This window comes from Pimephales promelas, chromosome 9 (assembly GCF_988280905.1).
Source record: "Pimephales promelas chromosome 9, fPimPro1.hap1.1, whole genome shotgun sequence".
NCBI classification, from domain to species: domain Eukaryota; kingdom Metazoa; phylum Chordata; class Actinopteri; order Cypriniformes; family Leuciscidae; genus Pimephales; species Pimephales promelas.
This window is the reverse complement of record NC_142777.1, coordinates 20,353,782-20,367,676: the sequence shown is the minus strand read 5'-3', so window position 1 is coordinate 20,367,676 and position 13,895 is coordinate 20,353,782. Positions and strand designations below refer to the sequence as shown.

Genomic DNA, 13,895 nt, shown 5'->3' with positions numbered 1-13,895 from the left:
GATATATTTTTGCTCAAGAATTCAGGTTTTTTCAGAATTCAGGTGGGGGTGAGCTTTTTAGAGACTCAAGAAGAGCAGGGAGGTCTGTCGACCGCCAGGCGAGCAAATGACTGCATGAGTCTTGTTCGCTGTCTCTTCTCCTCTTTTCCCCTCTACACAAGCCTCTCAGCATGCTCTGCATGTGTGCATGGCCCCTGGCTAATAAAAACACACTTCTTATCTACAAAAGATAATCAGATCAGTTAGGTTTGGATATTTCCTGAAAAGTTAGATGTGATATTTAACAGCGCGCAATTACGCATATTGCATGTTTATTCTCTAACATGTTGTGTCTTGATTCTCCATGGAGAGTTTCTATTGATATGGGGTGTTTGGAACACAGAGCAAGTGGCTGCGTTTACACTCTGGACCTTGTAAATGAAAAATCGCCACCTATTGCAACAATAATAGAATTTGTTCCTTACCTTTCCTCCACACTAATGAGATGCTAATAAGAGCCTTGGGTGGCAGGGTTAATAGAATCCATATTTTCAATTAAAATCTCCCTCTCTCTCTATTCCTGACGGATGGCGTCCTCGTCACCACAAACAGGCCTTAACTTAGTGAGGTAAACAAGTTTCGCCATCTCTTGATTACTGTATCACTCTCACAGTTAGTTTTGTGTGATCAAATGAGCTGGGCTCCACAACAGACCCAGGGCCCATTAAACTAGCTCACTAAAGGAAGAAATAGCGAGGGAGCGCTTAATCCACTCTTGCTTCTTCCAAAACTGAGATTCTGTCTTTTATTCTACCTCGGCTTGCCGTGTAATAAGCGGTATGTGTGTGTGTGTGTGTGTGTGTTTTGCTGAGGTCAGCTGTGAATGTGTGCCCCTGGACTAAAAATCCTCAAAATGCACCGTTATCAGTTCAGTCCGGCCTAGAAGTGATTTAGGGGTCTTGATCAGAGGCCGTTGAGTGCTTTGTTGCTACACGTAGCCATCACTGACTGTGTATACAACCAAAAGCACACATTTACACTCAATCCTTTGCACTGGGTTCAATGAAATTGTATCTATCATCAGGTCTGCTATTATTATCTTTTCACCCTTGCATTCTCTTTCTCGCAGTATTCTTCACCTCTCAAGTCAGGTCTGTTTACACAATCTCTGAGACGCATATGGTGCAGAAATGAACGGATATTGAAGTGCTGGGAGCTTTCACTCACATACATGTGTATGTGAGAGAACAAAGGAAAAAAAGTGGAAGTTTTATAGATTTTGTTTTGTTGCATTTTCTTTCTTTCTGTTGTTCACACACGTTGAGGTTTCGCACACAATTAACAACTAATTGCCTTCGTTACTTGAGATCACCAGAATACTAAAGCAGACCAATAGAACAATACCCCAATATGCCACAAGATCCCCAAACATCTCACTTATGGCTACCAGCAGGCACATACCATTATCTGACAGCTACAGTATAAACAACCTACCTCAGGCACTCCCACACTGAACGTGGTCGACATTTAACCTACAAATCCTTAAAACAAGTCAAAACACAGCAAATTCCTAATTTACATAGAATTTTCCTGGACACATAGCACATATTACTCAGAACTCCCCCAACAAAGTGCTCACTTTTGTTTTTATCGCCAAAATGCATATTTGATCAAATATGGCAATGCGGTCCATTTACTCAGGAAGGTGAATTAGGCTAAACTGCGGGCTTGTAAATATTGAAACTCGCACATGCATGAGTCAAATGAGAGGGAGAAACAGCTCAACCATAGGCGCATCCCTTTGCCATCATAAGTCGAAGGTCACTCATCCAAACTACCGTCAACCAACATAAATCTAAAGTGCCGAGCGTGTATACCGAGACCTACAAAAAAGAAGTTAGCAGCTTAAAAGCATAAACAGAAGAAACATAAGCTCTCAGATGAATGGATGCTCCGTTATCTGTGGTTTCCAGACTGCTAGAGGCACACAAGCGTGAATGATTTGCATTCTTTGACGTCTAAATAGAGCTTCCCAATTAAAAAAAAGTTATATAATCAGCCTGAATTTTCATCTGGTTTGGTTGCTGGTCCAGTTGGCGTAGCATCCCATCCATGATGTTCACCAGGAAAACTTGGTCTTTCTGGTGAAAACGGTTGACTAAGGAAGTTTTTAGCTAACCAAGAAGCCACCAGCACCCAAAACGCAACATGTGCTGGTTTTTCCAGAAGTAGTTTCATCTGCAACCTTTTCACAGTTCAGTAGCACTCTCTCTCTCTCTCACACACACACACACACACACACACGTTTCTGCAGAGCTCTTACCGGTCTCTTGAGAGAGGGCTTTAGCTCTGCTGCTGGTGCTGCCTGAGTGATGCATTGCTCCTAGCGCGAGTCTTCTCCTCCTCTCCGAACCGTCAGACGCAGCCCCCGGCGATCTCTCTCTCTCTCCGGGACGCAGGAGCGAGGGGCTTCAGATGCCACCTACAAGAAGCAGTTCTGCCCTCTCTGTCTCCGTACGCCCTCTCTCACACAACTTCACACACGCGTGCATACGGCACGCAGCCTGGTCGCACAGCGCTCTAGTCCACAAACCGACGGGAAAGCTCTTAAAGAACGGACGAAGGAATGAATGTCAGAGAAAGGAAACGGAGTTGTTGTCAACCTCTCTGTGAGTGCGGAGAAAAGAATACAAAGGGCTGTTCCATCCTACATCTGCACATGACTGGAGCTCCGCACAGACTCTGAGCTCTGAGTATTATACAGCATCGCTGCGGAGCAAGAGAGAGAGAGAGGTGCGGGAGAGAACAAGAGTGCGGGGGAGCACAAAAAGAGAGAGAGACAGAGGAGGGGTGAGGATGGGGGAATGTGACAAAGCATGTTCATCAAAGAGAGAGGAGGAAAAAAACGAGACAGATCGCGCATGTTTCCTCCATCTAGCCGAGATGAGAACGCGTCAAGCCGTGTTACAGAGGGTACGATCAGAATTCGTTCTTTAACGTGCACAGACAGACAGATTTTCACTTCTTTACATGCACAAGAGTGTCGCTTTGGAGAGGAGGGCTTTCAGCATCAAAGGCGCTGACACAACACGCTGAACTAAAAAGCATCGGCGTGGCTAAAAATACATAACCTTGTACCGCCACGCTTTCACGCAAAACAACACTGGATATGTGAATATTAGATTGGGGATCTGACAGCCACTTCGGGTCTTAAGCGCAGAACATGATCTTGAGCTGAAACACGCTGAGAACGAGTGCTGTAGTAACACACAAGCCGGAGAGGCAAGCTTTCTTACACCTCTGACATTACCACCCAACAAAACCCAACAACTGCCTACGTGATGATATTCTTTACTTGCGTTAGATGACATGGCAAACAACAGCATGGAATGTCACCAGAAGAGAGGTATTAGAATACAATTCGATTTATCTCAAGATATAACTCGAGAATAAAAAGTGAAACGTAAAAACAGCAACTCTATATAGTGAAGATGCGAGTTTAATTAGTTCAAGAACAGTGACATTCTCACCTCGTTGCTGAAAAATATAGCATAGCTTTCAGTTACAAAAAAAAAAATACATGAGAATTTACACCTCAATAAAGAGAGTTGTGAGTCTTTGTGCAGGTGTGTCTGCTTCATTATCCGACGCTAAGAAAAATAATGGAGAAGTGGATTTTTTTTTTTTTTTTGCGTAGAAGTGTTTCCCCTTACCTTGTGGTGGGTTAGAATTTCAATGGGAGTCAGATATGCATGTTTGGACGTAGGTCAGATTTAAAAATATTGGATATATATATCACAAAAAAAAATGTGTGTTTATATGTGTGCAACAATATCGGATCTCTGTAAGATGATAGCAAAAAAAAAATTTTATTTGTTTGTGTCAGTGTAAACAGCCATGAATTCACTGAGTATAAAAGTGGGCGTTACATAGAACGAGGAGTTTGCAGTGGACCTCCCTAGCACCCTGCTTTTGAAGAGGCTTTTGACTAAGTAGAGGTTAAAGGTCAAGTTTACTCTTGAGAACATGTTGATGAATCCCAATGGTAATGTTTCATTTTCAAATCATTATTTTCCATTATAGCTGAAACCTTTATTATATTTTTCTGATAACCTTAAACACCCTAATGATGTTAACTACTAGACATAATTCGCCCAAAAACGAAAAGTCACCAAACGCTTAAATAACGTGTTAGCGAAATTTACAAATTGTTTCATCATTTACTCACCCTCAAAAAATGCAACATGTAGGCTATACAATAAATAGCTGTCATTGCTTTAAACCTGTATGAGTTTCTTTCTTCTGTGGAATATAAAACGTGTAAAAGTATATGCAATGTAGGAGGGAGAGTAAATGATGAAAAAAATGTTCATTTTGGATGAGCTGTCGCTTTAAATTTACATGAATGCATTTCACAGACATTTTTATTTTTATTTCCCTGGGAATCAAACCCATGACCTTGGTGTTGCTAGTACATGTATGCTTTGCAGTTAAATTACTACAATAAATAACCGTAAGATTGTAAAAAGGACTAAAATAATGCCTGTAAAACATTTTGACTATAGACAATAATATTATAATAAGGCGTAGTGTACATCAAAATTCTGTCATCATTTTCACTATCCCTTTAATGCCATACAGTATGTGAAGTCAGTTAAAAGAGAAAGTCGCTTCATTCAAAGTGATTACATTTTGTTGAAAGGTTATAAAGACAAATAAAAACAATACAACTATAAATGTGTAATGAGAAAGAAAATAGGTTCAATTTTAATTTCATATTGCCTTTAAAGCTGCCCATATCAAAGTTAAGACCGCATGCAAAAGCTAATTATGTATGGGAGTGTGGGAACAGCATCCAGAAAGGAGCTGGCCATGGTACTTCCTGCTCTGTCCAACAGAGGGCAGGATTACAGATCAGCTAGAATGCATCCTGGTTCCAATCTTGCTTGCTTCCTGTTACTGAATTACCCACACGCACACACACAATCCAGCAGAAGAGGCTATATTTGCGACGCCTCTATATTTAGAGCCGTTTGACCCTTCTAGATTGGACAAAGAGCCAATCTACTCCAATGACACTCTCTTCTGCCCTCTCTGGGCTCACAGTATCATAGGGAGGGACTGGATCCTGTACATGTAATAAGCAATCTGGCCACACACAAACATGCACCCAGCCATAGCAGGAGCTCAAATGAAGAGAGCAGTTTTGGAATGCCACACTGCTAGAAGTGCAGACAGCTGGATGCATTCATCTGTGATCATTTCATATCAGACTCCCCTCACATTGTGTTCAAATTACAGATAACTTATCAAACAGACTTTTATCAGTGTCCACACTTCATTAGTGCTATTGCAATCACTGTTAAGTGCCATAAGGCCTGCAACAATTTAACGGTGCAATGCCAGTTAAGCTCAATCAGCAACAGTGAGCACTTACACTGGGTTATGTTGGGGCAATCTGTTAACATTAAACTACTTTCAGTATAGCCACTATGTGTAAACAAAGTGTGTTAGCAAGATTTCAGTGTGGAGAGAAAGAGAAAGAAAAAAGTTAGATTCAGTGAATGAAAATGTAATGCCCCAAACCCTAAAACCATGGTTCTAAACTTTTTTGACTTTTGATTGTTCTGCTTATGAAACACTGGAAAAATATCTTTCCAAGAATTTTCAGTTGACAAAAAACTCCCTACAATGTAAGCTGTGGACAATTGTAAGTAATCTAGGAGCTTTATTTAGCTTTTTACAGCGGATGCCATTGGAAAAACGGTAAATCTATCCCTCACAGCCTCACTTTCATACCTGTCATGGCGCTGCTCTGAATAAGGTCTATTGTCCAAGAAAATTTTCAATGGCCCCTCAAATGTAATATTTCCTGCAGTAACTTCTACAGATATAATGACAAAGCTGCTTGTTTCAAACATTTTTGTCTTTTTCTTTTCTTTTTTTGGTGGTGTCTATGTATTAAATTTAACTTGAACTTTCAGAAAATGTATGTTCTTCAAACAATAAAACAACAGTTGAAAGTTAAAATTAAATAAATATTCATTTTTTTACATTATTATTAGTATTATTTTTTAGCATTTTAATTAAAGTTAGTTTATTTATAAATCATTCTGTGACCCCCTTAAAAGTGTGCTGAGGCCCCCAAGAGGGCACTGGCCCCTTTTTGAGAACCACAGCCAAAAATATTTAAATGAATTCAACATCATAAAGCTTTGATGGTAATAAAATTATATATTAAAATGATAAAATTACTCTTTTGTGGCAATAAAAATATGCCACAAATGTTTCCGACTGAGCTTAACTTGTATTGAATGCAGAATATGAATTTAAAAGAGGAAGATATAGTAAAAAAGATTCAATGTCAAACTATTGAATTTCCAGAAGAAACAGATTCAAGCAGAAGAAAAGTTACTAAAAAGGAAGAATTTCTGCATGTAATCACTTTTCCTGACCGCACCTGTTGGCGTCCAGTCAGAGGCTCTGTAATCAACGCAGACAGAGCCTTCCTGCAGTATTAAAGGCTATTCAGCCTAAAGGCTTCCGACCTGCTGAGGTGAAAAAGAGCACAGCACTTACACCTCTCATCTTAAATATACAAAATGCAGGCCGCACTCAAACACACACATATAACCTTCCACCTGACGGCTCCAACGACCGTGGCATCCGTCATTTCCAACAGATGCTTACAGCACACGTAACTTGTTTCTAAAAGAAATTTGACAAGTATTGCAGGCCTTTTGTAGACGAAATGCTCCAAGGTAGTCAGGTGGTAAGGTAAACAGCCTTTAATGAACTGGGCTAAAACATTAAAACCAGTTAAAAGTAGACCTACGCGTTTCGGGAACACAACCATCTTTGGGACACATATCAATTGCTCACACAAGTATTCTTAAACTAGTGGATCATCAAGGGCAGCTGGTTGATATATAGTTGTGGCTAAGACTAGCTTCTTAGTACAAAGCATAACAGCAATTGCAGATTTATGATTACATTCATAATGTCTTAATCAACATGCAGCATTGTCTGGGGACGTTTCGTTCGGTTTTGCTTCCTTCTCTTTCTTGTGTCTTCATCTTTCAAATGAATGGATCAGCCTCAATTAATCCCTGTGTGTGATTGGTGAGCAAGAGACCAGAGAATTAAAAAAAAAGGATTATTGTGCTTGTAAGGGAGAGCTCTGCCTAGTTCTTGACTTCCTGTAGCAAGCATTGAGACTGTTCAAGGTCTGTCTAGATCAAATAGGTTATTTAACACTTGTTAAAGGAGTAGTTCACTTAAAAAAAAAAAAAAAAAAACGTTTGCTCATAATTTACTCACCCCCATGTCATCCAAGATGTCCATGTCTTTCTTTCTTCAGTCGAATAGAAAGGTTTTTGATTAAAACATTCCAGGATTTTCTCCATATAATGGACTTCATTGGGAACCATACGGTTCAAGGTCCAAATGAGAGTTTCAGTGCAGATTCAAAGGGCTTTAAACGACACCAGACGATGAATAAGGGTCTTCTCTAGGACCCTTCGAGTCATGATGAACGAGTTTGAACAGGAGAGTCACAAGCGCTCATCACAGAACAGAACAAGGTGAGCATGTATGCTTATATAAAACTTAAACTTTTTTATTTATTTTTGAAATGGCCGATCGTTTCACTAGATAAGACCCCTATTCATCGTCTGGTGTGGTTTAAAGCCCTTTGAAGCTGCACTGAAACTCTCATTTGGACCTTGAACCATATGGTTTCCAATAAAGTCCATTATATGGAGAAAATCTTGGAATGTTTTAATCAAAAACCTTTCTATTCGACTGAAGAAAGAAAGACGTGGACATCTTGGATGAATGATCAGCAAAAGTTTTTTTTTTTTTTTTTTTTTGAACTACTACTGAAAGTGAACTACTCCTTTAATCTTTGTAGGCTTAACGGTAAGTTTTGGTTCTGCATGTTGGAAATGTATATTCAAATTTCAGATTTGACTTAAAGGCTGTTTCCTTCAAGGATGATTACTATAAACTTGTAATAATCATTAAAATTCAAAAAAAAATAAAAAATGCAGGGCAGTTAACAACACAGCTATAACGATAACGACACAAAGGAATGATATAGTTAGATTTTCTTTCAGAACAATTTTTTCCCAGCTGATAAAAGATGAAAACATTGATACCCAATCAGAACCCATCTGACTTTAAAGGGGTGATGAACTGAGAAATCAAATTTTGCTTGAGCTTTTGACATCTAAGAGGTCATCATATTATACGAATATCCTCACTCTAAATCCTCAGCCATTGGGTTAGATTTTTAAATAAAATTTTTAACCCAATTTTTAACCCAATCCATATTTTACCCAAAATTGGGTTAAAACCCAGCATTTTTTAGAGTGCTGTAAATTTCATAACTAAAAACGTCCTTTTTAGTCCAATAAAAGCTTTTATTGACAACAGCCTCAGCAAACGACTCGTTTTTAAAAGTGGGGAAGTATGACGTCAAAGAGGATAAAACACCACCCCTGCAGAAGAAGATCAACGCCTACTTCAACATGGCCGGTTTGGCCCCGCCCACCGATTCGCGCATTACTCACATAGCTACAGTAAATAACATAGGCCTACCTCATGATGACAAACTGGATCGAGATACCGAGCAATGCAAAATATTGTGCAGTTCCTGTTTGTGGAAGAAGACAGTCGTTGCAAATGCTTCCTCCGGATTCCAATAGGCATGCAAAATTTTATAAGACGTTCCAGCTGATGAGGGTAAAACCGTCTGGTCGCTTCATTTCACAACATATTTTAAAGAGTCTATAAACTTTATATACATCACATACTTTTGCAAATCCAGCGTTTAGTTGATTCCGATAAGTGCTCATTGTCTGAGTTGTAAACCACAACGGCTTGCTTCTTCCATAAGGGGGTTTGGCTTCACGGCATATTTGTTTCCAGATGGACCATTAAACAAAATGTGTCACACACATCTCCCAGAAATAGAACTCAACCAATCAGATGTCGACTTTGAAACTCCTGAAGTGTTTCCAATTTTGTGTACCATATTCATCACATGTTCAGCCAACAGCTTCCAATGTTGTGTAAAAAAGGTCAAGAACATAAATAATTATTATTCCAGTGTACATTGTAGCCTCATCCTAGACAGGGTCAAAACAGCATGCAATAATTTGTGGCACTATTACATGGCGACAAAGTGTGAAAGTCATGCACTCAAATGGCTCCTGCCCTGGTCAAGTGTTTACAACTGAGAAAAGAAAAAAAAATCCACATACACTACATTTAGTTGGAAACAGAATGGGTAGTGACTCGTATCTATGGCTGCTGAGGAAGAGTGGGACAAGGTCAGACAAAGGGTGGAACATCTTTCACAATTCTGTAAGTTCCATCACACTACGTTTACATCATACCCATCCCACAATCTCACTGTCCTTTCATCTCTCCATTCATCTCTTGCCCTCTTTCTTCTAGCCCAGGCTGAGAGGAAGTGAATGTGAATGAGCTAAAGAAGGTACGGGATGAGCAGCGAAGGGACCCGTGGGTTGAACAGAGCCATTTGTCATCCGGTGAAGGCTTAAGAAAAGACTAGTTAACCTTTCCTGGGAAGCCCCTGGGGAGGCTACCGGCAATGAAAAAAACCCAGAAAAAGTATCAACCAAGAAAAATATTCTCTGGGAAAATAGATGTCTGATGCTCAGAGACCCATGTACCTTGCAAAACGCTGTGCTAGGCACTTTTGACATCTGGGTCGCCTCTACTCACGAGGAAGGACATAAAGACTGATTGCAGCCGTTGCACTACATGTAGATGTGTAGAGATTACAGAAATATTCTTGCCAACTATAATTGCAAATTTATTGGTGTCATATCAATGTATTTATTAGTCTATGGAATACCATCACATTCCACACGTATATTTGCACTGCACAAAAGTATGAAAGTCTACAACTGCATGTGACAAACCTACAGTACTAGAGATGTCTTAAACCAGTGTATGCTGGTTTGCTGATCTTAGCTGGTCTCCCAGGCTCATCTGGCTGGTTCTAGAGAAGATTTGAGCATTTTGCAGCTGTTCGCCCAAGTAAACACCAGCTTGCCCAGTCTGTGAGACCAGCTACTGTATACTGAGCTGGTGAGCCAATACAATGATACATCTAATTTCAGATGACTTATGGTCACGTAGTTCTGACAGTCTCAGGTACTGGTATACTGACCTGCAGGTCGTTATTGAGAAACCAGCTTTAGTCGTCATTTCCCAAACTTGCCTCCAAGCCAAGTGAGCGGTAATGTCGCGCACACACATACAAACACCCATTTACTTAGATTTTCTTGGAATTTATCCTATATATTCGTTCGTTTCATTCATTCTTTCAGTGGTTTCTGTTCATATATTTATTTTGCAATACAATTCAGCCATTGTTTATCATTAAGATATTTATTTGAGTTTCAGCACATACAGTAATTAACTGGTTGAAATGCACACAATCTAATTGGTGTTGTACATTTATTAATAATACACTCTAAAAAATGCTGGGTTGTGTTAACCCAATTTTGGGTAAAATATGGACAAACCCAGCCATTGAGTTACATTTTTGAATTACATTTTTAACCCAATGGCTGGGTTTTGTCCATATTTTACCCAAAATTGGGTTAAAACAACCTAGCATTTTTTAGAGTGTACTTTCTTTGAGTGTAAGTTACCGCTGTGTTAAGTTAGGAGTGTATGGCTGGAGCTTTCAGTTGGTGATCGATTGGCCAGTTCCGTTGGTGGTCTGTGCGAATTAAGGGCCGGCATACGGCTTCAACGGCTACTTTAGTTCTGCTTGCCGGTACCAAACAGCAGATTGACTGTGGGGGGAGTTGAATGTTTTTTGTTGGGATTGTCTTTTCCAATTGTTTGTTCTTTTACATACACTCTAAAAAATGCTGGGTTGTTTTAACCCAATTTTGGGTCAAATATGGACAAACCCGAAATGTTGGGTTAAAAATGTAATGTAAAAATTTAACCCAACGGCTGGGTTAGTCCATATTTGACCCAAAGTTGGGTTAAAATAACCCAGCATTTTTTAGAGTGTAGATTTAATATTTCTGTTAACATATGCACTTAATTATAGTGTAATTATGTAAATGACCTTTATTGTATTGTAAAGTTTGTTGTTTTTGCCTTCCCTTATGTTGTACAATTGTGTCCCTGATGTTTAACTTAGATCGGCAGCAATGCAACTTTTTGGATGCTGGCTGCCGTAAAAGAAGAAGAACTTGTAGATAAGTTTAGTTTGTTCTCACATGTACTCGATTATTTGAGTTTAGTTTGTTTTGTTGATCTCTTTTATAGGCCTAAACATTTGATTTGATTATTTGGACTGTTTTTTGGAAATAGTTCTATGGCCCTCATTCCTTGACTGCTTGGTCCCTCACAGCAGCATTGCCATGGCAACAATTCGAGAAGGCCAATCATGTGCACACAGCAGCGGGAAGCTAGTCATGAACAATTACAAGAGTGACACAACCACTGAGTCAAAACAATATGCACATATGACTGGAGGCAGACCATCTTCTGTTGTAAAGTGTCATGTTAGAGAGAAATATCGATACAGACAAACAGCTGGTGATACGAATAAAGAATTAAGATACACACTCACTCATAATCACAGCTTTCAAATTTCATAACTAAACATTTCATCCTCCCTGGAAAATGACTGTCAGACAAGAAACTTGACTGACCTATAACACAGATAAAAGTGCCTAAAGAAGAGAGACAGATAGAAATTCTTGACTTGCCATTCTAGTTCATCAAAGTTGGATATGTAACTTTTGCTGTCTTGTATGATTGTTGCTTGTCAAATTGAATAATTTGACCCCAATGAGATTGTAAGTAAGGTAAAAGCCAAAGCATTGTACATCAACAGTCTTTTAAAGCTTAACTAAGATAGCTGACATCTAAAGTTTCCAGCTTTAAGGTGTTTTAACTGCAGTCCGAGTCTGTTCTGACAAGTTCATTTACAAATAAAATTGAAATGTCACAAAAACCCAATCAAACCATGGAGCTAATGCTGCAGATTTTGTGTCTGGTATATGTGTGAAGGATCCCCTTCCTAAAACATAAAGATGGTTACTGTATATATTTTCAACTTTAAAAAGAGTGTGAAAAAAAAATGTATACTGTGAGAGGGAAAAAGTGAGACATTGCAAAAACTAAAATTATATACGTATCTGGCTTTTGTACTGTACTAAAGCATTTTTTTAATATTCCTTTTAACATGTTTAACTTTGACAGCTCTAAACATCTTTTTTCCCCTCAAATATTTTGTCCCTAGTCCCCAGACCTCAGTTTGAAAACCCTAACCCATCTGATTGTACAAAGCAATCCAACATTGACAATTTTTTCTTGACAAAATTGATCTTTTACAATCAGATGGCGAAAATCACAGTGTGCACCGGGCCTAACCCATAAAAAGACACAATCGCTCACAAATGCTAACAGGCTACCGCGCATAAAGCTTGGAATGAGGTGGTTGACGTCTTGCAGATTAAGACATAGATTAATGGATGGCCTTCTGTGACATTAGAGGAGGCAGAATTATGAGTCTGTAATTGAGGATCCTTCAGCTGGAGCAGAAGGACTAGATTATATGAGACCAGAGGGATAGAGCAGCTGGATGAAGCTTCTACCCTTAACAAGGAAAGAGAGAGAGTGTGTGTGTGAGAGAGAGAGAGTCACAGGGGGAATCAACTTCTCTATGCAACTATCTTTGGCTGTAGCTTTCAGCTCTTCCCCGTCTCTCTGAATCCATCTCTCTCCTTCACTTCCTTTGTCTTTGTCTCACGAACACAGGATATAGCACACTTCTATACACATACTAATCTTCAGGGAAGGTGGAGGTTACACAAGAAAGAAACAGTTTCGAGACTGAAGAGAAAAAAGAGAAAAGAGACTGAACAAAATAAAAGCAAAGTAGCAAGAGAGAGAATATGTGAAGAGGAACATATATGATCTAGCTGGAGGTAGAGGACATAGACAGTCAAAATGGCATCCCATTGAGCACTCACTCTTGTGACTGGTGTCACATGAGCTCTCTGGTGTTCGAAGGAAAGCCAGGTTGTTTGAATCAGGTCATATACTGCTCTTATATATATATATATATATATATATATATATATATATATATATATATATATATATATATATATATATATATATTGAGGTAATACCATGGTACAGTAATGTAAGGGATAACACTAGTAAATATATACTAAGGAAGCGCAACTAAGGAAGCGCAGTTCACATGCAGTTTTACAAGATTTCATTCTTTTTTTTATTATGTGGGATATATTAATAAACAAAAAAAAAATAGTGATGGAAATCTAAGATTTTTGAGTATGAATAGTATGGTTGAGTATGGTTGACACAGGTATGAGGATGACACATGGAAGCACTTTCATGATGAGACTAATTCAACTTATATTGGAAGAAAATCTCATCTTTGAGATTAGAACACACCTCCTCCTTTGCTCTTTCATTAACCTGTATCCCTTGACTCCTTAATACTGCTCTTAAGTGAAATGAAAGTCACACACACACACACACACACACAAGCAAACAGCATTTCATCAGCTTGTCACCCACAGGCCCTTCCAGTGAGTGATTAATCACCTCATGCTAATGAGTTATTTACTAATTAGAGTCTGACGTGAGAGGAGACATGGGGAACAGGACCACCACGATGACACGGGTGGTGAAGGCACTTACTGTGGACTGTGGACTCAACACAACTGTTCACTACTGATTAAGAAAGCGAGATGTGTGTGTGTGTATCCTTTAAAAACAGTTAGTGGCAAAAGTGCAGGCATGACACAATAGCACATTAGCCAGACAGGCCACTGCTAGTTCTAAGTCACACTTAGAATAGGACTTGAATCTCAACA

The 13,895-nt window shown here is 39.1% G+C and overlaps 1 protein-coding gene across 5 annotated transcripts in view; it reads right to left on the bottom strand.

Annotated features, from left to right (window-relative positions):
- Positions 1–13,895, bottom strand: part of tenm2a (teneurin transmembrane protein 2a) — a 330,820-nt gene that overhangs the window by 161,226 nt on the left and 155,699 nt on the right. For 2 of the 5 annotated variants that reach the window (XM_089134833.1, XM_039649135.2), the window contains exon 1: positions 2,303–2,741. The exons of the other annotated variants lie outside the window; for them this stretch is intronic. In XM_089134833.1, the coding sequence (XP_088990959.1) occupies positions 2,303–2,357 (55 nt within the window). In that variant the 5' untranslated portion in view covers positions 2,358–2,741. Of the gene's footprint in view, positions 1–2,302; positions 2,742–13,895 lie in introns of those variants that run through there. 5 annotated transcript variants of the gene reach the window in all.